The sequence below is a fragment of the Aplidium turbinatum genome, chromosome 9, assembly GCF_918807975.1.
Source record: "Aplidium turbinatum chromosome 9, kaAplTurb1.1, whole genome shotgun sequence".
Taxonomy (NCBI): domain Eukaryota; kingdom Metazoa; phylum Chordata; class Ascidiacea; order Aplousobranchia; family Polyclinidae; genus Aplidium; species Aplidium turbinatum.
The window spans coordinates 22,110,940-22,137,473 of NC_137480.1; the positions used below are offsets into that span (position 1 = coordinate 22,110,940).

At 37.1% G+C, this 26,534-nt stretch overlaps 1 protein-coding gene across 1 annotated transcript; it reads right to left on the reverse strand.

Moving 5' to 3' along the window:
- Window positions 1-12,101: 12,101 nt before the first annotated feature.
- LOC145776803 (adhesion G protein-coupled receptor B1-like) lies at window positions 12,102-26,077 on the reverse strand. The gene is made up of 5 exons (XM_082588023.1): window positions 25,833-26,077; window positions 23,368-23,498; window positions 22,483-22,522; window positions 13,112-13,304; window positions 12,102-12,737 (listed from the first exon to the last, which is right to left on the reverse strand). The coding sequence occupies exons 1-5, from the start codon at window positions 26,075-26,077 to the stop codon at window positions 12,102-12,104; spliced, it is 1,245 nt and encodes a 414-aa protein (XP_082444149.1).
- Between the last annotated feature and the right edge of the window lie 457 nt (window positions 26,078-26,534).

A 26,534-nucleotide genomic window follows, 5' to 3' on the forward strand; every position in this document is an offset into this window, starting at 1 on the left:
TGCCGTCGGCTGCAGCGTGGGTCAGGTGTACGTCGGAAGGCGTACAGCGATGCATAGCGCTCAAGTCGCTTTCTCTCAATGCAGGATAAAGATAAGAAAAATAAACAAAAACAAAAATGGGGTCTCATGTAAATGCTGATTTCGTTTTCGCTTAAATTGGGGTCGCTTCTTAAAAAGGTTGGAGACCACTGATTTAGTATAGTATTCATCTAGAAATTAAAAATACCTTCAACAATTGCAACAGAGTAGGATAGGACGTTTAGCCGATAAGCCAGTAAAATTAACGTTTCCAGTTCACGCCACGTGGAGGCAGTCCTACATGTGAACCTTTTAGGGGATAAACCGGGGATGGAATACGTTTGTCGCCCAAGGGCATTCTGGGAAGTCCAAGGGATATGAATTTCATCCCAGAATGACCTGTTCAATGTAACCTTCACTGAAATTCTAAACTTTGAAATCAGCCTTGCTGTCAAACTTTGGCATTTTGCGCCTGCTCTCTAATCGAGCCTTGATGAAACCATCTCTATTATCTTTTCCACAAACGGAGCCTGAAGCCTCTGTCACAAGCTTAACATGACGTTCCACAGCCTGGTTATGACAAGGGAAACTTTCAACTGTGAAAGGACTCATCGTGAATGGATTTGTTTTGATCATATTAATCAAATCTTCATTGCTAAGGTTCTTGGTGTGGGGAGGTTCAGTGATATCTTCGGTCTGCCAGTCAATTATTTCTATATAATTCCTAGCGTGAAGGTTCAAGGTTGGCACTCTAAAAACTCGCACTGTACTGCTGCTCTTGCGTTCTCTGGACTTCAGTATTCGCCTGAGAGCCAGTTCTCTGATACTGATGTTGTCGTCTGCCAACATTGCCAGCAGAACGTTTTCAGGATGCGCAAAAAAGGCATTTCTCTGGATAGCATTCATAACAACTTCCTTAAGCTCATCCTCAAGATACCTGGCCTTGTCTACCATGTTGTAGACATGTTTTGCTCCATCTGTACACAAAGATTCCTTTTTAATGGAGAACCACATCGGTGCATAGCCTACACTTTCAAAATAAAGGTGACAACAGTCTTCAATTCTAAGGACGGTGCTTCTGTTGAAATATACAACCGCAATATGCGATTTGCTAAAGCCAGCCATCTTGCTTGATTAATTGTACCAGGGCATTTGAGTGAAAGGTCCAAGGAGCAACAACCTTTGCTAATAGCCAGACAGATTTCAAACAGATACTTCTGATCGGTGCTTAAGTCTTTGGGCTGCAGTATGTGTTCTAAATCACAAGGTATTTTGTCAAAATTTACCAGTGGTTGACGGTCACAGGTATGAACGGCTTTGCCGATTGGTCCTGCAAATCCATGGGGGCCCGTAGTTGGACCATCTATCTTCTGAAAAAGATACCTGAGAGGAATCTCATTTGCATGCAACAGGCAGATACACCATTGTAATGGTCTACCTAGTGACTCTTCAATTAATCGAATGACTCCCTTCTTTACACCAGTATTGACGACTGTTCCATCAGTACCAATTACATTGAGTTCATTTGTATCTACCCCCCTTTTTTCTAAATAATCTAACAACTTTAAAGCTATCTCAGCCCCTGTCCCGTTACTTGCACAAACATGCCCGAAGTAAGATGATCCTGGTTCTGCTATAATTGTTATGTGTTCCTCTGATATTATTTTACGGTGAAATTTGCCATCAATCTCGTTTGCATTAAACATTGTCTTATCTTTTCGGCCATCAAAATATAAACCTGTAATCTTTGTGCTGGATTCACCTGACAAAGCTGTGCGTTTCTTCATCCTTTCCCTGCGAACTTTGCTTCTGTCGATCACCAAGGAGTTGCCGCCTTGAACATCAGCAAGAACAGAACTCGCTATGGCTGCCGCTGCCCTATCTGAGACTCCATATCTGTCACAAATGGTTGCCATTGTTTGCAAAGATTTGAGGAAGACCTTTCTCTTCTTTGGACAGGAAGCATCTATATATGTACCACTATTGTTAGGACATTCTGTGTCACTGCTACTGTCACTATGATAAACCTGAGATGATGCAGACAACTGAGTTGCACAACTTCTTGGAGTCATTTCACAATGCTTTAACATTATTGTTCTCCTTTTGTTTCTTCGTTCTAGCTTTTGTGTTTCTGCTTTATCAACACTACCAATAATCATTTGCCTGGCATTTCGTTGATCTATCAGAAATTCCTTTTCGACATTAGGCAATTTACACTCTTTCTCACACTTGCAGTTATACAAGTTAGCACACTTGCAAGCCGAAACGTCAAATAGATGGTCAGCTTTCTCCTTGAACTTGCAAAGTCTTTCTTTGTAACTATCTTTGTCTTTATCTCGCTTATAGTTCTTCAGAATAAGCCTGTATTCCTTGTAGATTGAGTCCATCATTTGTTCCATCCTAAGATACGCAACAATAGGGATTGATGCCTTGTGCCACAAGTCTGCTACCTTGTTTAGTACTACTCCTGACATTTCTTTATGTGGGCGATTCGTCCTCAATTCATTCTTCATTCTCTGCTGAGTGAAACTGTAGAATTTTATTATATCTCGATACGTCGGAAGCATATTCTCTGGCACCTCAGCTGATGCACCAAGGATAACACAGAATGCATTTTTCCTTAATACTGCCATATTAACTGACTAAACCTAAACCGTAAGCAGCTCAATCTTAAACAGAATAACGTGCACTTGAATTAGTAAAGCATAATCTGGAAAAAAAAACTTCGTGACGTCATAATATCACATTATGTTGCAATAATAATATATTCTGGAATTGGAGCAAATCGAAAAAGAAGTGTGTAACTTGGATAGGAAATGTGAAAAACTGAATTTGGCGGCCATATTGGATTTGGTGACGTCATAATTTGCTCACACTGTCATCATATGTATTTCTAGTGTTTTATGACATGAACGAGGAAACCTTGTTGAAATATGGTGAAAATTGGGCAAGTATTGGCAAAGTTATGGTGAATTTAGTGTATTTTCAAGCAAAGTTGGCGGCCATCTTTGATTTGTGGATTGAGATTCACCAAGACATTATTTTTTTTAAATTTTTTTTTCACAAATGCGTTTTTCATGAACAAAAGCAACTTTTTAGGGGGCTATGTTTTTGAATTTCGCGAAAAAGTTATTTTCACTCCACCCTACTGCAGGCAGTGACAGTGTATGTGCTGAACATCTTGCATTTTGCGATTATAATATTAATTTTTACTTGAGTGTGTTGTTTAATATGTGCTTTAGGCATGGAATCCTACCATTGTCCTGTATTGATACTTTCATAGTTCCTATTGTTAAAAATTCAAACAAAGATACAGCTGAGCCTGAAAATTATAGGCCAATAGCAGTTGCAACAGTCATTTCAAAACTGTTTGAGCCTCTCATTTATTCTCATGTATTGTCATTTTTGCAAACTACTGATAATCAGTTTGACAGCACGGACATGGGTATTTTTCTCCTCAAACAAACTGCATATTCATATACGTCGCATGATACACCTGTCTTTTCCATGTTTTTAGATGCCTCTAAAGCTTTTGATAAAATTAATCATCACACTTTGTTTAAAAAAATGATTGAAAGAAGAGTGCCTATGCAATTTGTCCGTTTGTTGCAGTATTGGTACAGTCATCAAACTATGCGTGTAAAATAGGGTGGCCACCTCTCTCAGCCTTTTCATGTTTCAAATGGGGTGAGGCAAGGTGGGGTTTTGAGTCCATACCTCTTTGCCCTCTATGTTGATGATCTATCCAAAAAGCTTAACATGTCTAAAGTGGGTTGCTATGTAGGGAATGCATTGGTAAATCACATTATGTTTGCTGATGACCTTTGCTGCTTTTGTCCCAGCCTTGTTGGTTTACGTGAATTGATTGAAATCTGCCAAGACTTTGCTAAGCAACACGACATTGCATTTAACTGTAGAAAACCCTTTGGGGTGTTATTTAAGCCCAAACATTTCGATCTGTCTGCTTCCCCAAAGATTATTGTTGACCAAGAACCGATCGAGTTTGTTGAAAATATTAAGTATTTAGGTGTGTATATCACGTCCTCATTATCAGATGACAAGGACATACTGCGACAAGTTAAATCTCTTTATTGTACTGTAAACAAATTAAAAAATAAATATAGCAAATGTTCACGAAGAGTAAAAAATGTGTTGTTTCGCTCTTACTGTACAGTGTACATTAGGGTGGGTCGATTTTCACATAAAATTGCCGGATTGTGGCATAAATCGGTATTTAGGTGAGGCTTGCAATACTAAATAAAGTTTTAAAATTTCAATGTGATGGTGTGCTCCTAACCACTTACCCCAGGTGGTATGGAAAAATACAACTTTCTACTTCACAGTAAATTATGTTCAATAGGTAGGCTACAGTGAAAACGAAACACAATTGAAATTTAATGAGTTAAAGCCACACCTGGATGTTAAACTAAACAACACAGTCTTTCTTTGATTCAAATATAGGCCGCTGCTTCCTTGCATCTAAGATAGAATGAATCATACAGTTCCTTTTCTCCTTTCCGACAGTTTTGAGGCTGACCTCAGCGACTACGAATCATTCTTTCAACGGCTTGAGTCTGTGGTGTGTATGACGACTTTACTGGGACTGACTTTATTGCATCCCAAAGTTCATCCTCACTCTTAGTTCTTAGATGATAATCTTCTTCTTTCGTATGAGAGGTTGTTTTTTTGGGCTACATTTCATTGGGGTCAAATGTCCGGGCATTCTTCGAGCAGCCACTTGATTGTAGACTAGAGTCCTTCAGCGACAGGCCAACTGCCCTTGGAGGAGTAAACGTCGGGCAGTGGTAGAGGATGTGATCTGCTGTCTGTTCCTCTGCACCACAGTTGCATGCCGCAGATGTTGATAGGCCCCATTTGGTGGTTCAGTAATGATAATAATGGTGGTTCAGTAATGTCAATCTGTGTCCAGTCGATCATATCAATATAATCCATTGCATTAAGATTAAGTTGATCAGCAGGGCGATGGAATCTTCATATTATTGTAGATGAAAGCTTTCGTGCTTTTAGAATTCGCCTAACAGCTAGGCTACTTCACGAATGGCAGGTCTATTGCCATGAAAAATGGCATATCCTATAGCAAGTTTTCGGGGTGAGCTGCATAACAATTTTGCTTGATCGATTTGTCGATGACAGACTGCACTTCCACTGGCTCAAGTCCACGACTGAGTTGTATCATAAGGAAAAGTAGCCTACTGCTGGAGCATCGCTGATATCTGTGGCCATCTTAGAGGTTTGTTTGTTTGTTTGTTTTTCATAGTGGCAAACCATGCAGGCCCATTTATACAGTTGCAATGAATCGTGTCACTGTCTTTCTGATGGATGGGTTTCACTAACATAATAGCGGCACATTCGATTTGCTCCTGTGAATGATTATATTTACCAAGATCACTGATTGCATGGCAGATTTCCAAAAGGTACATCTGGTCTGTGCTTAGATCTTTGAATTGTCCAATTTTGGCAAATGGAGAGTTTCAATTTTATCAAACGATGCGGTCTCCAAGGCTATAAGGTTTGACCACAGAATATCGCCAATTTCACCAATGAATGTTTCTAGACCAGATGTCTTTCCAAATAATCCAAATAGATGCTGCAATGGTAACTCATTGATGGGCAGCATAGGCCAACATATATTCCACTGAACTTCATACTGGATAATGAATATGATCTTCTATTCTAGCAATTACTCCATTACGATTCCCAGTGTTCACTGCTGTCCCGTCACAACCTGTTATTCGAATTCCATCCATGTTCATATTCTCGTCGATCATACATTTAAAATGTCAACTGAACGACAACTTGGTGTTGTGACATGAGAGATGTAGATGTCACCAGGTTGTGTCAGTAAAACGTAATGGTATTCTTTTATTTTTCTCCTGTGGTGGTAGTCATCACAGACAAATGATTCATCCTTTCTCCTATCAAAATAGAGCGATATAAAATTATTGACGACATGTTGGGTTGGTTTCAATCCAGCACGCCTCTTCACTCGGCTATGTCTCACTTTCCGTGGGTCAATAATGATGTCTGTGGAGAAGTCTTTTCCCAACACATCCTGCAAAGTAGCAGTGGCAATAGCAGCAACTGTTTCGTCAGAAACCATCTTTTGATCGGCTTCCCTTGCAACACAAGGGATTGGGATGGTTTTGTTGGCACTACTTGTTGAGACACTCTCCATGAAACTCAGATCATTATCGGATGAATAAGATAAAGAGTCAGTTTCACAAAGTTTTTCTGTGGCGTGTTAAACCGCACAACTATTAGAAGTTCGCTCACTGCGCAGGATTGCCGTATTGGTTGAAACAATTAGATAAAATGACAAAAATTTCCCAAACTTTTCGCCCAATCTGGTAACCCTGTTATAGAAACAGAGAGTCATTGGGGTAATGGGTTGCTGAGCACAAAACGATTTTAAACTTTGAGGAAATGTTTAGAAGGTAAAGTCGCACCTATGTTCAAATTTATATGATAAATGGAGAAATCGACCCACCCTAGTGTACATCTCTTTATGCTTGTCAACTTTGGCACAATTATCGCCGTTCTTCGATCAATCGCATTAGAATTGCCTATAATGACTCATTTCGAATTCAACACAATATGCCTCGCTTTACTAGTGCACGTGAATGTCAAGCTAATGCAAATGTTATAACTTTTGATGCTCTATTGCGGAAAACAGTTTATGCCTTTGTGCAACGTTGTTACAAATCTCTCAATTCTCTTATCATAGCATTAATGTCTTCAGACGCTTTCTATAAAACATTTTTTAAGCACTACAATGATATGTTGCACATGTCATCCAAGTGACTCCTTACGTCTTGTCTTTTTGTGTTTTTTTTGTGTTTTTGGTTTTAATATGGACAACCTTGTCTGATACAAATAAATAATAATAATAATAAGGCATGTCGGGAACTGAGAAATCTGATAATGACGTGATAGTGCAAAACTGAGTTCAAATGCAGAATCAGAGCCCAAAATTAAATCTGGGATGGATATTCATATATCAGTTTCCGATAAGCCACATTTTTTTGTGACACAATGTAATTGTTTAATTTTTGGAGATCAGTACTGTTTTGAGTGTTCTTCGCTTTTCTTCTTTTTAAAGGTTCATTGCAAACCTCAGTCCAAGCGTTCTTCTTGCCGAAAGTGGTGTTTCCACGGTGAATTTGCTTTACCGATTTTTGATGAGATAAAGATTTGATATATTACTAGTTACTTGATTGATGTCGGGATTACTGTATCGTCGATTTGATGCTCTCTGTAAATAAAACAAAATTCATGTGTCGTATCAATTTGGAAAGTGCCGAATGTTTGCATAGAAAATTGGTTTGGTTGGTTTTTGAATCTTTATCCTCGGACTGACAAAGCCTTGTTTGGTTATTCCTGGTAGTTTCGCATGTAGAGGCTCTTGACACAGGGCCGGTTACCGAGATTGGCAGAGTGAAGTTTTCCGATCGTTGAAGTCTTGTTGCCGGGGAACTATTCCTGACTATTCCATCACTAGTTGTCGCCGAATGGAGAGCAGTCCTTAACGTGCGTTGTTCAAACGCACACCCGATGAGTCCGGCATAATTTAGTGAGTCATCTATGATGATACCAGGCTATTAGAATATTGAGTCAAACAAAGTGTAGCCTATTGATCAATGCACATAGGTCATGTAAAAGAGCTTACTTTTTATGTAGCAAAATAATTGAAATATTCTATTATTTTTTGAGGTTTAGACTAATTTACCTAGGCTATTCATTTAGGGTTACTAGACTAGGTACCGTACTTACCGGTACTAACTAGTAGTCCTATACCTAAACTTAGTCACTAAAAAAAATCCAAGCAAACATTTTCTTATGAATATAGGCCATGACCATGCTATGATGACATTGGTTCTTTTTTATTGAATTAGGTTGTAAATAAGTTAATTTGAAACTTTCCAATCTATAAAATGTGTTGTCCCACATGGATTTGTCAAACCATTATATAAGTATTTTGGCAGAGACAAGTAATATTGGATATGAAAGTGAAAGTCAAGTGGAATATGAAGTGAGAAAAAAATGAATGATCACCCATTTTAAAGTTAGTTTAAACAATCTTGCTTTCTGTTGCTTAACATTAAGATTACGGTGTTTTTATATGGTACCTGATAATAGCATACCGTACTGTAAAGGAAACTGCTTGTATTTATGCAAACAAGTACCGCAACTTTTGTGCAAAATTTTACCTAAAAATGAAATAAGACAATAGCATATTTTAAACTCATGTAGATGCGGGAATAAAAGCAGTGAGCTAAAGAAGATATCACGGTATTTGACATAAATAGTCAGAAGAACAGCTGTTATGTCTTTATCAGGATGAAGAAAAGTTGTCTCATAGTACAAATGGCATTTAGACACATATGTCCAATATGCGTCCAGCTAATAAACTGTTTTTTGCGTTGAGAAACATTAAGGCTTATAGCTCTCAATATTTTATGACTACCCTGACAGCAAAATCCACCATTTTTACATTGATTCAACGTCTGCAGACGTTGAATCAATGTAAAAATAGCGGATTTTGCTGTTAGGGTAGTTGCTCACTGCAAATTACAACAAAATCAATGTTCAAAGGCAATTTTTACTGCTAGTCCTACATTTTTATGGTAATAATATGTTCAATTTTTAAAAAAGTTTGGCTATTTGTTGATTTTATGCATTGCATTCACTCCGTTGCATTCACTCCTCAAATTGCTTTATATCAGACCTGATGTCATCTGATTGTTTCTATCGTTCTGAATACTTTCAATTCTTCCAACGCTCATTGTGTGTAATTTTATAAAGTGAGTCCGAAATTTTGAAACCGTGCCTTAAAAAATAACAGAGATATCACTCCTAAAGCATAAAAAGAATCGACAGCCCCCCAAACTGAGCAAGACTCCATAGGAACCCAACCTTCAAAGGGTTAATAGATCTTTCTCTTGTACAAGTTTACCTTCTTCTCATATAATGCGGATCAACACCGTTACTGTGTAATAACAATGATACGCTTTTGCTGGTAGCACGCTTTTATTTTCTGTGATAAGGTACAAAGCAATCAATATGTAAACCAATGTCACACTTTCTACACTACCGCTGTACTTTCCCACTGCAGACTGCACAGTGCACTTGAGCCTTGCAGGATATTGCCAGATGATTCCGCTCGTCATAACGGATTTCTGGTGAAACATTTAATCTCACCGCAACACTTCTCTTCTTGAACGAATGGAAAGCTAGATAGTAATGATAAATTCTGCGTGTAAAGTGCAATAAGTCCAGTTTTTCAAGCTCTTGCTCTGCACTGACTCCACGGTACACTTACCACGCGTTTTGCACTGACACATTGAGTAACAACGAAAAGAATGGCCACCACCATGTTTTCATGCGGATCCCGATTCGTGGTTTGGCGATGTTTCGATCAATGCGATCGACTTCGCCCAAGTGCTTATTGTACATCTGAATCAGATAAGGTTGTGGGATATCTATCTTCTTTTTTTCGCTTTGGCTCCATCGCTGTGCCATACAAAGTGGAGCAACACCTATGCAGTTGGATGCAAGTGTCACTATACTGTTGTCGTGCCACCTCGCAAGCAAAATTCCTGATGGATCAGATGCATAGGAATATGACCCACGTGGCATGTTCTTCAGCTCACTTTAATCGGTCAGTGTTGTTTTTCCAATACGGTTACTCCGAATGGTTCCTGTTCCACCAATATTTTTTTCAGTTAGGTAGTCAAGCAATCGCATCAGACCACTGACGTGAGCTTGCACATTACGGCGTATTGAAGCGAGGGCCGGGGCAGAGGTAGTGTAGACTAGAGTCTTAGACAGAGTCTTAGTCTTAGACTAGAGTCTAGAGTCTTTTCTTTTTTGAGAATAGAAAAGCTGAAAACAGCCAAAAAATTTGGCCATTTGGCCGGTGTCCTTTATAAAGGCAACCTCTGCAAAGAACAAGAAAAACGAAAACAAACAAATTTATAACACTTTAAAACTTAATGGATTTCCCAAGAAAATGGCAGAACGGAACACTCATTTCTCGACCAAACGTCAGGTCAAACAAAGCAACAGCAAAACTTATAACAGTTTCACCACCATTCCATACATACAGGGAGTTTCTGAGTCGATAAGGCGAGCATTGAATCGCGCCGGAGTTAAAGTCGCTATGAAACCATTTCGAACCATCGGCAATATTTTATCACTACCAAAAGACCCTACCCCTTTTCACAATAAATGTGGTGTTGTTTATGAGATTCCGTGTAATGATTGTGACGCAGTTTATATTGGCCAAACTGAACGTAGCATAAATTCCCGGGTCAAAGAACATCGCAGAGCTGTCAAAAATATGGAACATGAAAAGTCAGCCCTTTGTTCACACATGCTAGAAGAGGATCACAAAATTAACTGGTCAGAAACAAAAATTTTGAAAAATGAAAGTAATTATTATCAACGCACCACCGCAGAAAGTTGCTTCATGAACATCACATCCAAACATTGCAATGTACTCAACCGGAACGACGGAAACCTTTTACCAAAACCTTATAAATCATTATTGTCTTGACATGCAAGCTTCAAGCCTACTTAAACACAATTGAAAACGTTACTGCAATCTAATTTTGTCTCGAATTTCCAGTGGTCTTCAGTGCTTCGAATTTATGTTTATTGTTGGAAGTTTTTTACGTAATTTAACGTCGAAAGTAACCACACATCATTAGCCAATCTTTAAAACATTGTGTTCTATTTCTCTTGCTTTTAATCGCATTTTTTTTCTGTTGGTCGTCACTGCTTCGAATTTTTATGTTTATTGTTGGAAGTTTTTTTGCGTAATTTAACGTGGAAAGTAACCGCTCACACATCATTGGCCAATTTTTAAAATATTGCGTGTTTTATTTTTTCTTACCTTCAATCGCACTGCATTATATAACCTTGTGAAATTTTATTTTGTATCTTATTCGCTCTGAGGATGCGCATTGTTATGGTGCGCGAAACGTCAGTGAAGCAATAAACCATCTTGTTTGTTGTTACTTTTACTTTCAATTTCATCAGGTGAACGTTGCAACGTTGCTAGAAACAATAATAGTCCTGATGAACACCCAAACTTTTCAGTATTCAATAAATATAAAGCAAAATAAACAAACAAAAGAAGCAAAACCTTACACAAATTAAAGTGTAGTAAGAAACACAACATTATAGAGTGTCAAAGTATGAACAGACATATTTCATATCTATTACTAATAGGTAGTAAAACTTGCATGTCCCTCCTCACTTCACCACTTCCGGCTCTGCTCATTTTTCAACAATCTTCAAACTTCCACAAAATCCAGAAAAAGTACACTGTTCTCAAATATTTATCAGCACCTTCCAATACAGATCCTAAGCAACTATTAGCAAGTCCAAAATCATTCAATCGAAATAGGATGATGCAATACTAAGTCATTTTAGACGATGTCCTTTTAAAAGGACACCGGCCGTAAATGGGTTAAACTAGATTTAGACAACCACAGTTTTTTAAAACCTTGCAAAGTGCATCAAATGTGTATAAATAAAATACTAATGTTTTGAAAAAGTTTAAAAAACCCTCTATTTAAGATTTGTTGAAAAATTGTCGTAGCAAATTTAAAAATGTTAGGTGACAAAAAAGTTAGGTTATTTAGTAAAATACTCAATTATTTAAATGATCGAACCTTTCTCACAAGATTTCAAGCAAGCCGTCCACAAACTCCAGCCACCCCAGATACAATCCAGCAAGGCACAGCAGTTCTCATTGCAATTTCTGAAAATTAAAAACTTTGAGTAGAACACTCTGTAAAATTACTCTATTGTTTTCGCAACCGTTTTAAGCAGCTCAGATTATGAAAAAAGAGTGTTTACAATACAAATTCTATAAAGATATACCATTCATCAAGCTTTTTTTTCATTGAACTAATATGAAAATGTTTTCGAAAGTGTTTATACTCCAGAAACGTTCAATGACATTTGAAACTAAAACTAACCTTCTTGTACAGCGGCAAACCTATTTTTACTCAGCATATTTAAAAATTCAAGATAATAAGAACACAATATTTGCATCACCTTGTTTGGCTGTCATCTCCTTGGCACTTTTCTCCACCGTATTGTTCCATAACATCAATGCTCCTTGTTCGCGTTTCTGTTCCTCCACCGCAAATCACAGTGCACTCTCCCCATTCGCTCCAATCCGACCACAAACAATCAATGGGACAGTTATGTTCGTTGCATGTTCCTGCTTCTTTGCTTTCTCCAAGGCATTCGGATCCGCCGCAAACTGCATTGGAATTTATGCTCCTAGTTCTTTCCTTTGTTCCACCTCCGCAAGATGCAGAGCAAGATGTAAAGTCACTCCAAGATCCCCAGCGACAATCGACAGGACAACATCCAGCATTGCAATCACGTGAATCAAATGAAAATCCGAGACATGGATCTCCTCCACATTCTTCGTACAAGGCAATAGATCGTGTCCGATTTTCGGTTCCTGCTCCACATGTACGAGTACAAGGTCCATATTCACTCCATGAACCCCATGAACAGTCAACTTTGCAACACTGAATATTGCATGGTTTTGTTTCACTATCTACTCCGGAGCATGCAGCACCTCCGCAGCTTTGTTCAACATCCACACTCTGCTCTCTAGTCTGGGTTCCGCCACCACAAGATACAGAACATTCACCATATTCACTCCAATCTGTCTAACGACAATCTACTGGACAGCATTCTGTGTTGCATTCTTGCTCGTCAGTGGTTGAGCCCATGCAAGGGGCACCACCGCAAACCGCTAGTTGCTCAATTTGTCTTTTTCTAGATTGGCTGCCTCCACCGCACGTAACCGGGCATGCGTTGTAGTTAGTCCATGAACCCCATTGACAGTCGATAATGCAACATTGTGTGTTACAAGGTATTGTACCAAATCTGTCGTTATGAGAGCAGGGAGTACCCCCACATTTATGTGGAACAACAACCTCCCTCATTCTGCTTTGCATTCCACCACCGCACGTCAGAGAACAGCCACTAATTACTTTCCAAGGTCCCATCTGGCAATTGACTGTACAACAACGTAGGTTACATGCTCGCGAAGATCTTGATGGGCCGGAACAACCTGCGCCTCCACAACTTGCATATCTAGCAATCCCCCTATGCCTGGTACACGTGCCAGTGTCGCAAGAAGCGGAGCACGATCCGAAACCTCCCCATGCAGCCCATTGACAGTTGACAGCTGAACACGCACGTCGTCTACGTCCACGTCTCCTTCTTCGCCTCTTTTAAGCAGAATCGAACAAAAAAATTAAAATTTCTAAATGATTTTTTTCTTAAAAAAGCAGTAGACCTATATAGCATTATTTGTGTGAAAAATAAATAACTATGTAGCGAACAATATGCTTGTTCATTGCTTCTTCCCTTTTACTAGCCCGGGCTGCCCGGCCTTTGTTGAACAAATCTTAAATCAAAACGTGATTTGAAGTAATAACATCCCACGCATGAGATACAGAACAGGCACTGACTTTGGTAGCCTAAGTGTCTTGTGTCTTTTGAAGTGAGTTATATTATTATGTAAGATCTGGTACGAATGTTCAACCAAAGTTATAAAATTTGTTGAGCAAACTCGCTGTGTCTACGTCACTTTTGTATGTTGTAACTCAAGCACGACAATATCAAAAAATACTGGTGATATGTTTAACCGATTTTGCAAAGTAGCCGTTTTTCTAAAAAAAAAAACTTGAAACGGTTTGAGCTTTTAAGTTGAACCGTCTAGCAAATGATGAAATTTAACTAGATATATTACACTGTATTATACAGTATTGACAATAAATTCCAATTTTATTTCTTTAATTCCTTAACCCTTAGGCGGTTGGGCTCTCTGGAGTCTTGCTCAGTTTGGGGGGGGGCTGTCGATTCTTCTTATGCTTTAGGAGTGATATCTCTGTTATTTTTTAAGGCACGGTTTCAAAATTTGGGATTCACTTTGTAAAACTATTCACGCAAAGCATATCGAAAAATTAAAACTATGTACATTTTAGAACTGCTTATATACGTTGAAATGTTGATGTGACTTATGACGTTTGAATTATTTGGTATTTTTTGATAGAGTAATGAAAAACATGCATTGCAATGTTGTGATTAAATTTTTTTTACATAATCTTTATTTAAATCATTTGATTAACGAGACATGGGCCAAATTAATTGCTTTCATCCAGCTGGTGGAAAAATTTTGAACAATAGAATATGAAATATTTCAGAGGATGTGCTGAGAAATGCCTTATATCTCTCAATTTATAACCTTTATTCGCTCAAAATTTCAGCTCAATAGAGGTGAATAAAAGTTAGGAAAAGTCAAGAAATCTCGTAGTCGCAGCCTCAGTGGTTTTAGAGATACAACTGTTGATACAAAAAAGTTGAATTGACAGCCCCCCCCCAACCTTCAAAGGGTTAAATTTTAAATTTGTCAAAGTCTTTAGTAATTCATGTTACTGAAGCACACTGTACAATATTTTTTTGATCAGTTTCACATATTAAACTTGTAAAATTTACTCATGGTAGACAACCAAAAAATTCCGTAGCCTATAGTTTATTTGACATTTAGTTTTATTGAAATAGATTAACTTACCAAGCTGTAGATGAAGACAACAAACATAGCAAAAGAATGATGACCAAAAGGAAGGTCAACTTTGACATGTTGCTTGCTTGTTTGTTTTATAAGTTCTCTAAACAAAAGCTAGCTGAAACAAACCTTGTCTAAATCATACACCTGCGCCTAGTTGTGTCTATGCAAAATGAACTATATTTTTATTTATTACCAAAAAATATTTCAAGGAAAATGCTTGTTAGAAGTTATACCTTTGAAACAAAAAGAATTAACAAAGTTTAAAGTAAAATAAAATTGCTTTACTTAGGTTAATTTTTTTGATCCGCTTTTTATTTACTTGGCGAATATTATCGCGGCATTTAATTCTTTGCAGAAGCTTTCCTTATAAAATGAGCCTATAATTATATTGGTACATTTGGCTCATTATTTGTTTAATAAACAATCATTTCTTACAACGTAAGAAAACGTCACCAACGTCATTCTTGTGCGTGAGTTTTTAGGTTGGCTGCGTACGTGAGTCAAGTTGCATTTGGATGAAAACCACTTTTAAATGTACACGCTTCAAAATGCGTTATACTTCATTGGAAGTACTACCATGCGGAGACTTTAATCAACTTTCTTGACCACGACTGTGTCAATGGTTTAAATCCTTTGGAAGTGCAAAACCGTTTTAATTAAACTTTCAAAGGTAAGTAGCTGTATTCATGGTGTATTTGCAAGGTCCGATTCAACGTAGACCTGCACAAAAATGTGTTTTGCTTTATAGCTATTTGCTGCATCTGCTCCTGATTTGCGTCAGTGGTTCAAATCCTCCACATGCACAAAACTGCTTTCATTAAACTTCCAAACATAATTTGTAATCCGAATATAAACATTCCTACATTTGATCAACTAATCAATTCAACGTGATCGTAGAGCAATCGAATCAAACTAAAAAATCGTTATCACTTTTCAATCTACCCAAAATTGTTTAGATGCCCTTTTATCGCGATAGCATTGTCAACAAACAGTCGACCCCGTAAGCAAGTATATGGCAAGATTAAGCAACCACAATTTAAATCTTGTACAAATTTTAATAACAACAGTTTAAAGAAGAGTTCTCATTTAGTTGAGAAAGGGTTCTCAAATGAGAAATGAGAAATGAGAAAGGGTTCTCATTAATGCGACCTAAAACCGTTTGCGACCTAATGTGTTTGTGATTAATATCGCAAGTAATGCTACCGTTTACTTGTAAGTTTATTGCTGACTAACTTTTTTTTAGCTGTGTTAATTTTTTTTTATTATTGATTGGTTAGACGTTAGTTGATCGATTGTATAGATATCACATAGTAATGAAACAATAAATGCCAGGGATGGAGGAACCACGTGGGCCTCGTGGGCCTGGGCCCACCTACTTTATTTTCTGGGTGGACTTGGCCCACCCACTTTTGAAAGCCAAATATTTTTGAAAAGATAGCGAAAGATTTTACCAAGATAACCTGCAGTTTTTTGTGATATACCGTAAAGAAAGGAATTTTAGCTGCAGCAAGGGTAGAGGATGCAGCAATTTTGTCTCTAAAAGAAGGCACTTAAACCAGGCTAGATGGGGATATTGATGTTAATTCTCTCGAAAACGAACTCAAGCTGTTAAAATAGATAAAACATTTACATAGATCTAACAAAACTGATACAGTTTTACCTGGAAATCCCTATGTTTAATGGTCCTGCAAAAAGGTCTTTTTCGTGCCACAGACTGATAATACAGTAGCAGCCACCTATATAGTGACAGTTGAAGAAACCTTGTTGTTGTTTGATACCACTAGGCCTATTATATTTGTATATTGGTGGTGCAGCTGTTGTGTATGCACATAATACTGCAGGCTGTTACTCCCGGATAACTTTGCTAACTGTTAAATATGTGTATATACCAGTACCGGTACTCCTGGTATTGAAACTTTGTGGTAATTAGCTGTGCATAGTTGATGCCAGTATTATATTTGCATATTGGTGCTGCGGCTGTTACATATGCGCACAGCCTACTGTATAATGCTGCAGATATTTATCCCAGGTGGTGTTATAACTGTGTGTGTATTGTTTATTTTTTATTTGTGTGTTCATCGCCATATTTTGTACAGCACTATAAAGCATAGAGAAATAAAACATAGTAACCTTAGCGGGTTTAACATGCTTTATTACACACACAAAATATAACATAATTAAAATAAACTCAAAATGTTTTGGACACGTACGTGTGTCCTCATTAGGAATTAAATCTGCAATATACATAAAATGAAAAATGGGAAGATAAATTTGACTTTGCACTGTAAATGTAACGACACTCTGGACTGAAAAGCACAAATTGAACAAATGATAAGAGAATGATTACGAGTAAATTATGCATTGGGAAACAGATCACATGAGGTGTAGACTACTGGCATTGGACAAACAATTACAACACACAAAAAAGGAACGACGAGCCACAGGCGAATAACTGCCGGTTGAGAGATAGATTGTTACGTTTGATTCTTAAGGCTTCCATGATCTTAGTCTGAAAATCAGATCTGCCCCGAGAGATGATTTTAAATTGGCCGATCGAGACATTGTCAGTGCATGTTTCACAAGAGGCTATGTGCTCTTTAATTGCACTTTTAGTTGTTAGGTTTGGGTTTAAGTGCTCCCCGACCCTTGTCAACAAATGTATGGTTGACATACGAATGTATGTGTTGTTTTCTGATGAGGAGACACGTACGTGTCGAAAACGTTTGAGTTTATTTTAATTATGTTATATTTTTTGTGTGTAATAAAGTATGTTATACCCGCTAAGGTTACTATGTTTTATTTCTCTATGGTTTAACAAAGCAAACTCTCTACCAAAGCTTTATTATCACTATAAAGCAATTTAACAATTTTGTAAATGTTTTGGCCAAATTGGGCCCAAAAATGGAAACTTTTCGCTTGTTGGTACGAAAGGCAATCATGAAAACTCAATGTAAAAAGGACATAAATATTTGGAATGCAGCAAAGCTAAGGGGGCCTAGGGGGCTTTGCCCCCCAGAAGTTGGATTGACTTTTACTGCTGTGCCTCTGGGCCCACTTACTTTTAAAATGGTTCCTCCATCCCTGATAAATGCTATTATTACTACAAAAAGTGCTTACAGCCAAGTAAAAAAGCTAAGAAGAGAAAATTACATCAAATAAAGTTACTAACCTACTTCCTAAAACCTCTACAGCCTGTTTCACCTGAAAAAGGGATCATCAAAAGGTCCTTTTTCAAATAGAATCTATATCTTCTTTTAGAATATTATTATTACTATTATTATAATCTTCTATTTGAATAAAGACTATGACACCCACATGTCGCCTAGAGTGCTCATATAATCAATGTAAAGTTCCGAATAGCGTAATTACTTAATTTGACTTATTCGGGGTTTGAGTTCTTTATTCAAATTGTTCGTGAGTCCTGATTATTGCCCTGACTTAACTTTTCTGGACAAGACCACAACACTAGTTATATCATACATTGATTATATTAATGCACTGAAATAGTCTGACACATTAGGAGTTAGGACCAGCCATATAAACATGTGCCGATGCTTGCCGCGCATGTGAGTTGGTCTAGATGAAAACCCAACTGAACCGCACTCAACCCAACTTAACCCAACTAAACCTAACTAAATGCTACTAAACCCAACTAAGCTCAACTAACTTCTGGCAAGCAAACACCTGCTTATATGTCTGGTCCAGTCAATGAAATACTCGAATAAGTCCACATAGACACTTTTTCGGCCAATCAAATAATTCAGCTACAAAAGTTTATATAATTTGTCACTCTGTAATTAAGTAATTTTATCTGACGCTGTCGTGACATCCTCCGAGTGGATCGTGAATGGGTCGGATATGTTTACGGAAGTTCCGACATATATAAAACGATCCAACATCTCAAACACGATATCGCTGATCGTAAAACTCGGATAAATGATCAGGAGAAATTACAGCACTTTGTGTATATAGTCTTTGGGCCACGCTTCGCATGCATTTCCGAGGCATCAACATTATTTGTTTTCACCATTTGTTTATGAAATACTAAGATGAATAATGAGCCACGTATACAGTAGTTTTTACGAAATCCAGTTCTATCAAGCTGTGACGTAGGCTGGGTACTGTAGCTGGCGATATGGGGTTGTTACAAAAGACCTTCTGATGATCCCCCTTTTAGGGGGAAACAGGCAGTAGAGGTAATAGAAAACAGTAACTACATTTGATATAATAATACTAATGATATGAATAAATAATATAAGTAATACATTGTTTTATAGGAGCAACATCTAGTAGTGAAAAGCAGCACTTTGTTTTTATACGGAATAATTTTCATCCACGTCATAGAAGTTTGGTGATGTGGAAGATTATAACCAAAAAAAATCGAAGTTTTACACGCTGCAGTTCTGAGATCATGCATTTCCATTTACAAAAGGTCGATTGAGGTAACTTGCTTCATCAAAGCCAAGTTAACTTAATAAAACAAAACTCCCCAGTATTCCTGCATCTGCACTTTTTTTGAAGGGCTTTTGAAATTTGATTCAGTGTAAGGTGTTTTTGGTTTTAGCAGCCACTACGATTTTGTAACAGTTTGCTTTATGAAGTTAACCTGTATTTTGCCCAAATCTGGGGAACAGAAAGCTAAGATCTTACTCGGACATTTCATCATCATTTCAACAAGAGACTGTCTAATTAACCAAACACAAAATTTATCAAAAATGTTGACTAAGCAAGACGATGCTTGGACACGATCATCAGCTGCATCCATATCGAGAGCATGGGATTGTATCTATGGCAAGACACTTGACGACATCCTTGAAAGTAGACACGAACATCAGCTTCTTTAACCCTATCTGGTATTCGTTGCTAAGACGCTCGAAAAGCACGAGACGGGACCATTTGAGCCCGCCCTGAAGAATGGCTTATAACTCAGCCGCTAAATATCGCACATTTGAGAAAATTTGCATGTACATAGTCAAATGCTTTGATTTTATATTGTAATTATTTGTTTTCGAAATAAATGCTTAGTTTGTGTATTCTGAAGACATATGTTGCAAAAAAGCTCTAAAAACGCGAATTTTGCTGGCATTTAGTCATTTTATGTCCGATTTTCTTCGTTCGAATTTTAATTTTGATGATTTGTGAACATTCAAAAAAATACTTTGAAACAAATTATTTTTTCCTACAATAAATGCAGTATTTTTCATATTCATACTACATCAAGCGATTTTGAGTTTATTGTGATGAATTGCTCTGATAGGTTCTCCACATGTGGTCATGGCTGCTTAGCATCGCAGTATCTCTCATGACAAATCAAGATGAATGAAAGCATAAAATAGTTGTCGCGTCCCAGCCAGCAAATCATTTTTTACATTGATTCAACGTTCGCAGATTGATTTTCTGGTTGAAAGAACTCTAGTTTATCACATTCTTTCCCAGCCTGCAAAATTGGTCCTTTTTACATTTATTTAACGTCTGCAGACGTCGAATCATTGTTGAAAGTGGTTGATTTACTGGCTGGGTTAGAAGTATAGGTAACACGATTTCCAGTCAGCTGTTTTTTCAGGCGTTTCATTTCATGACATAGAGTGTAGCTTTCATTTCAACCTGCTAAAATGTTTTAGAATCAGAAAAAAAACTTCTTTTTGATACTTTTCAATGTAGCTAAATGTTGAAACGATATAAAAGCCAACTTTTCTGCCTGGGCTGCTGCTTTTTGCTAAATTTCCCAGATAGCAAAACCCGTCACTTTTCAGACGTTGAATCAATGTAAAAATGACGGGTTTTTCTGTCTGGTTGTTTAACTTGAGTCTGGCAATGTCGAGACAATGTAAGAATAGTTAATTTTACTTTTACAAGATTAAAAATAAAATGTACCACAATTCTGGATCAACACACAAATGATCGTGGAGTTATGAAAAATTCAGTTTACAAACATTTAGCGAAACACAATGCTCGCTGTTCTGTTGTAAGTAGTCAGATAGTGCTTTCGCCAGGAAGATCGCTCCTTCTCAACTGTACATGTCATGAATGGCATGACATACATAGTTTCAACATGTGCTTTGTGCAAAAAGGCATATTGCATTTGGAGCGACCATAAGAAACTTTGACGAGATTATTTCTTTTTTTGGAATAACCCGTTCCTCTGATGTCGTCTACACATAATGGTACAACGCTTTGTGGATAGCTGTGGTTGATGATTCGGTTGTGATTAGCCCTGTTTTTCTTTTCAGAAGTAGCAAAGTGTAAATTCTAAACTAAAGTAACGGATCATTCCTAGTTGCCAAAGTTTGCTTTTCATGTTTTGAACACGTCGAATCTTCGTAAAAACTGGTCAACTTCACTTGCCGAGATTGTGCAATGACGCAACAAAAACTGTCTGGATTTAGATAAAACGATAAATTGCACTAGGAGTCCCATTGCGTTTAGTTCTAAGTTTAAATGTGTGATTGATGACTTGATTCGCGGTTGACTGCGGCCACTGTGTATACAATAGCAGAAGCGATGAGTCATTTCGAGGCCGATTGCCAAAATATAGGAATTTATACAAAATTTCTGATCAACCTGTGACAAAATGCTTATTGCGAAACACATAATGTTCCAAAAATAACCAAATTAGGTTTAAACGATGCTCAAATGATAAAAAGTAAAAGTCAAGAAATATCAGCGTTTTAGGAAAATTCCTTCTGTATAAAATTTCAAAACTAGTGAAGGGCGGGACCATCAGGTCCCGGCTGATAACAGGTCGTGTTAACGTCCAATTAATAATAATTTTCAACCACCGAGCATTAGCATGATGAATAGGGCAATTTTGAAACTCCGATGCTTGGTTTTGTATGTTTGGTAAGAAGTAAATCAACGTGATTGAAAATGTTTTATTTGTAGCGTAACAAAATGGAAATCATCGAAAAAGAATATAATTCAAACCAAATATCATGCGTTCAAATACACAGTTTTATCCTGTCATGCCCGAACTGCTACCACTCTTCATCGATGGAGGCATCAGAACACACCGATTTGTCCAAATTAAGAACAAAGCAGGCAAACTGTTGATTTGATTTTAGACTGTCCATGTAGCGTTCAAATGTTTTAGTTCATGTTTGGTGAAACAATTAAACAAAGTTTTGACAATCAATTCGAAGTCATAGTGGCCTATGGGACAAGCTTCATCAGCCTGCAAGCCGAATGACGTCTGTGCGGCATTCTTAACAGCTCGAACAAAAGCAGAGCGTGGGTTTGGTAAAGTGAACATTTTCTTAGAATAAACGTTTGAACGCTCCCAGGTGCGAGGAACCCGCGAAGATGGCTCTAACAGTTCGCAAGCTTACGAGCGGTGGTTCACGCAAGACTGTGAATATTTGAATTTATGTCATCACTTGATTGTGGTGACAGTTTGTAGTTATAATATCTAATTGTCCAATGATATCGATGTGCATTATTTTTGTTTTGTGTACATGCTAGCCAAGCTAATGCACAATACGGCAATAGTTGTTGTTTTTCTTATTTTGTCCGTTCTTTATGTTACTTTTTTATAAACTTAAACTTAAAGGCAATCAACTTATGAAATATTATTACTTTTGTAAAAAAAACATAACAAATCCCACGTTCATGAAGCGTTCAAGTGAAAACAGCCAGTGCAAAACAAACATTCTCATGCAGTAACACGGCATTGGTCAATACAATGTAGACAGCATAGTTAGCCCTTCAATTGGACGGGCAGATTTCGTGTTTCGCATCCCGCAGTGTCAAAATATCACTGACTCGTTTGTAGGTATGATTGATTAGTAGACAATGCATGATTGGGAATTATGAATGAGTTTTTCTTGCTGTCCCCTTACAATCTTGCAGCACGATCTTTCTCTTGGTCTTTCGGAGATTCTGAAAAAGAATACATTTAAAATTAACACAAGTCTTGTTAAAGTTTGAGTTATTGTCAGTATTGCCTGTCATTAAAAAATAGCTTTTTCGCGCACTGTGCAGCTGTATTGATTTAATTTTGCTATTTCAACCGCATTCTCTGCTGGATGAGAAAACTTAAGAGAAATCACCTCATGCAAAAAAATTACGAAGAGATACGTTTTGACAACATGTAGCCTATGCTTCCATTAATAAAGAGATTGGCAATTAAATTGCATTACAACAATGTCGCATTGATTTTGCTAATATTAAAAACAAGTGATTCATTGGAGTATTTGCAAAACATATTAATCTTAACATATTTGCATGTCCCAAAATTTAAATAATGAAACGCATATGACCTTGGGCAACTGTGTGACATGACTTAAAATATTTTATTTTTTTATTTGGACAGCTTATTTTAAATTCACATACTTCAAACATCTAGACTAGAGCATAAAATACCATTTATACAGCAAATGAAAATATTTAGTCCAAATGATCTCTGCAAGTCAAGTTATCCTCGGCGAGTCCTTCATTGCACACGCTTAGGCCACTGCCTGGCTCATTGATGCATTGCACAATGCACAATCTTGTGATAGTTGTAAGTTTTACTATCACATCCTTCTTTATTGCAGATTTTTATATAGAATATATTTAAATTCACGGTTAATTAATTATCTGTCTATGGTATTCAAGAATGCTATACTATTCTTTGTCAATCAAATATAAACGAATCTGTCCAAATTGGTTTAATGAGCATACAAAATCATGGCAACATTTTTGTATGACTGATAAAAAAGAAAAATTAAAGCGTTGCTCTTTACTTGGAAGGCATTCCATGCTGCAGTTTTTAACTTCTGTTATGTCTCCAGTGCAACCACTTCCACCAAATGAAGCTTCTATTACAAGTTGACGTCGTCTGATTTGAGTACCATTCCCACATCGCTTGCTACAACTACAAAAAGAACTGTGTAATTAATTGTTTATTTAGGGCAAAAACTTTGAGCCTGTTAATACCACAGGCATTAAATATCATTCGGAAAAAGCTTGGATATAATTTTACAATAAATTTTCATAATAATGAGCGACCTATGTTGCAGACATGTTCGAGAAAATTATTTTGTGAAGACTTTTTGCTCGTACTTTTACTTTTAGCTTGAGGTCAGAGGGAACTATAAGAACCGCACAAATAACAAACATGAAACCATAGGTCGTAAAAAACAATGGTAGGATTTCCAATTAATTGGTAAAACATTGGTACGAGTATTGGCGTTTCTGCCTTTTTGGCAGCTTCATCCAATCTTGAATAATTAAAAAATTGTTTTCCACAACAGAGTTTAAAATATTCCAATTTACCTTTCCCATTTAGTTTCCTGGCTTAGTTTTCGCTTAGTTTCCTGGCTTTTGTAAGCATATTTTTATTTAACCCTCAGATGGTTGGGCTCCTGGAGTCTTGCTCAGTTTGGGGGGGGGGGGGGGCTGTCGATTCTTCTTATGCTTTAGGAGTGATATCTCTGTTATTTTTTAAGGCACGGTTTCAAAATTTTGGATTCACTTTGTAAAATTATTCATGCTGAGCATATCCGAAAGTTAAAATTATGTGAATTTTAGAACTGCTCATATACGTTGAAATGTTGAGGTGACTTATAACTGTAATTGTAGCGTGAGTTTACACATTGTTTTTTGGTAGAGTAATAAAGAGCATGCATTGCAATGTTGTGATTAAATTTTTTTTACATAATTTTACATACAGCCAATTCCCTTCACGCTGTGAAACAGTTAGGATTAACGAGACATGGGCCAAATTAATTGCTTTCATCCAGCTGGTGGGAAATTTTTGAACAATAGGATATGAAATATTTCAGAGGATGTGCTGAGAAATGCCTTATATCTCTCAATTTATAACCTTTATTCGCTCAAAATTTCAGCTCAATAGAGGTGAATAAAAGTTAGGAAAAGTCAAGAAATCTCGTAGTCGCAGCCTCAGTGGTTTTAGAGATACAACTGTTGATACAAAAAAGTTGAATTGACAGCCCCCCTCCAACCTTCAAAGGGTTAAGGCTTCATGATTTTAAGGAACAGTTGGTATTTCGAGGCGGAAGAAGGGTTAACAATAAAAATAATTTTGAGTAACGGATATTTTGAATCGCCTGACCCGAGCTCCTAGCCGTGACACTACAATTTGATAACCATAACTCGCAATACATAAATACCGGCAAGTTCATAGAGAAAAACATCATCATTGTAACGTTGTTTTTTGTTTGAAATTATCAGATTAATAGTTAATATCACCAAAGCAGGAAAGCCATCATTCATTAAAACTCTTAACCAGTGGTACAGTGCCCGGCCTGGCCTACTTCTGATGAGACTGTCCACTATTAACGTTATTGGAAACGGTAAACATTTTGATTTTGTTAACATCTGAAAAATCAAACATATTACCGATAATACGTGCGCCTTGTAAATAATAAATGATATACCACATAAAATATTGGTTGCTAAAAATTCTTACACATTTCATAGCAACAATATATTGGCACTGCATATGCACAAAACTCAATTTTTTAGTAAGTAACTACAGTAGGCTACAGAAGAGCATAATTTTAATGTTTATTTTAAGTCTTGAAAATCTCGTCATTTTGTTTATTGTTTGTAATAGAATTCGTATAAAACAATGTTCGAATTAGTTGCTACTGCAAAGCATAGTCGACTTTACATGACAACCAAAACAAAGCATTGCAAACGTTACCGACAAATTTTGAATTAACGCGTGTTCGATATGCTTTTTAGTCGACATGATCATGTAAGTGGAGTGGAAGATCTATCTTTTTATCATCTTGTATTGGTGATGCTACTGAAGAGCAGTCAGTTTTTTGACTCGTGATCCAGGCCACGCAAACTTTCTGGTCTATTTTAAGATGGTGCCTCTAGAAAAATGGTATTAGCAAGGTGGTAAGATGGTATTCGTAAGATGGTAAAATAGTATTCGTAAAATAGTAACATGGTATTTGTAAGATGGTATTTGCAAGATGGTATTCGTGAGATGGTAAAATGATATTCGAAAGATGATAAAATGATATTCGAAAGATGGTAAAATGGTAAAATGGTACTTGTAAAATGGTGAGATGGTATTCGTAAAATAGTAAGATGGTATTCGTAAGATGGTAAAGTAATAAGGAAACTTCAAGCTCAAGAACAAGTTCACTCTTTTTTGTACTCCGGTAGGCTATACAGTACAAGTTTAAACATTGTACATTTGAATTAAAGTCAAGCGTTGGTAAACAGTTACCTTGTTTCTCTATTGCTTCCGCTACATGTTTTGCCTTCATATTGCTCTGGAACGTTAACTGATCTTCTTCGTGATTGTAATCCCCCTCCACAAGTCACAGGACATTCTTCCCATGCATTCCACTCAGACCAAGAACAATCAATAGGACAGTTTTGGTCATTACAATTTTCTGTTTCTGTATCTTCACCGACACAACTTACGCCACCGAACTTGGCAGCAGTTTGTATGGTACGTGATCTTTTCATTTCTCCACGTCCGCATGATGCTGAAAATTCACCGTAGTTGTCTCATGAACCCCATGTACAATTCACTGGACAGCATTGCACATTGCAATAATTCAACAGGATAAAACTTCCAGAACAATCCGACCCGCCATGACTTGCTTCTACGACTTTATATTGCGTTCTTATGTAGACTCCAATTCCGCAAGTTCTTGTACATGGTGTAGTTGTGCTCCATGGGCTCCATAGACAGTTCTGCCTTGCATGTCGACGACTGCGTGGTCTGTAAGTGAACGTATGTTTAACTTTTTTAAAAACTGAAATCAAACAAATACTTACAATTTTTCCACTTTGAAAGATTCATGCAAAACAACGACATTTTGCATCATTATAACTTCAAATATTGCATGTTTGGGTACTACTGTAAGTGCATATGGCAATTTTACAGTAATAATAATGTATAAATATTCAGCTTTGTAAG

Coding starts and splice junctions, on each gene's coding strand:
- LOC145776803 (XM_082588023.1), bottom strand. CDS start 26,077: ATGAAAAGATCACGTACCATACAAACTGCTGCCAAGTTCGGTGGCGTA. Junction 13,305..22,482: donor AAAGATCGTGCTGCAAGATT/GTAAGGGGACAG, acceptor TCTGCTTAAAAG/AGGCGAAGAAGGAGACGTGG. Junction 12,738..13,111: donor ATCAAGATCTTCGCGAGCAT/GTAACCTACGTT, acceptor GATTGTCGTTAG/ACAGATTGGAGTGAATATGG.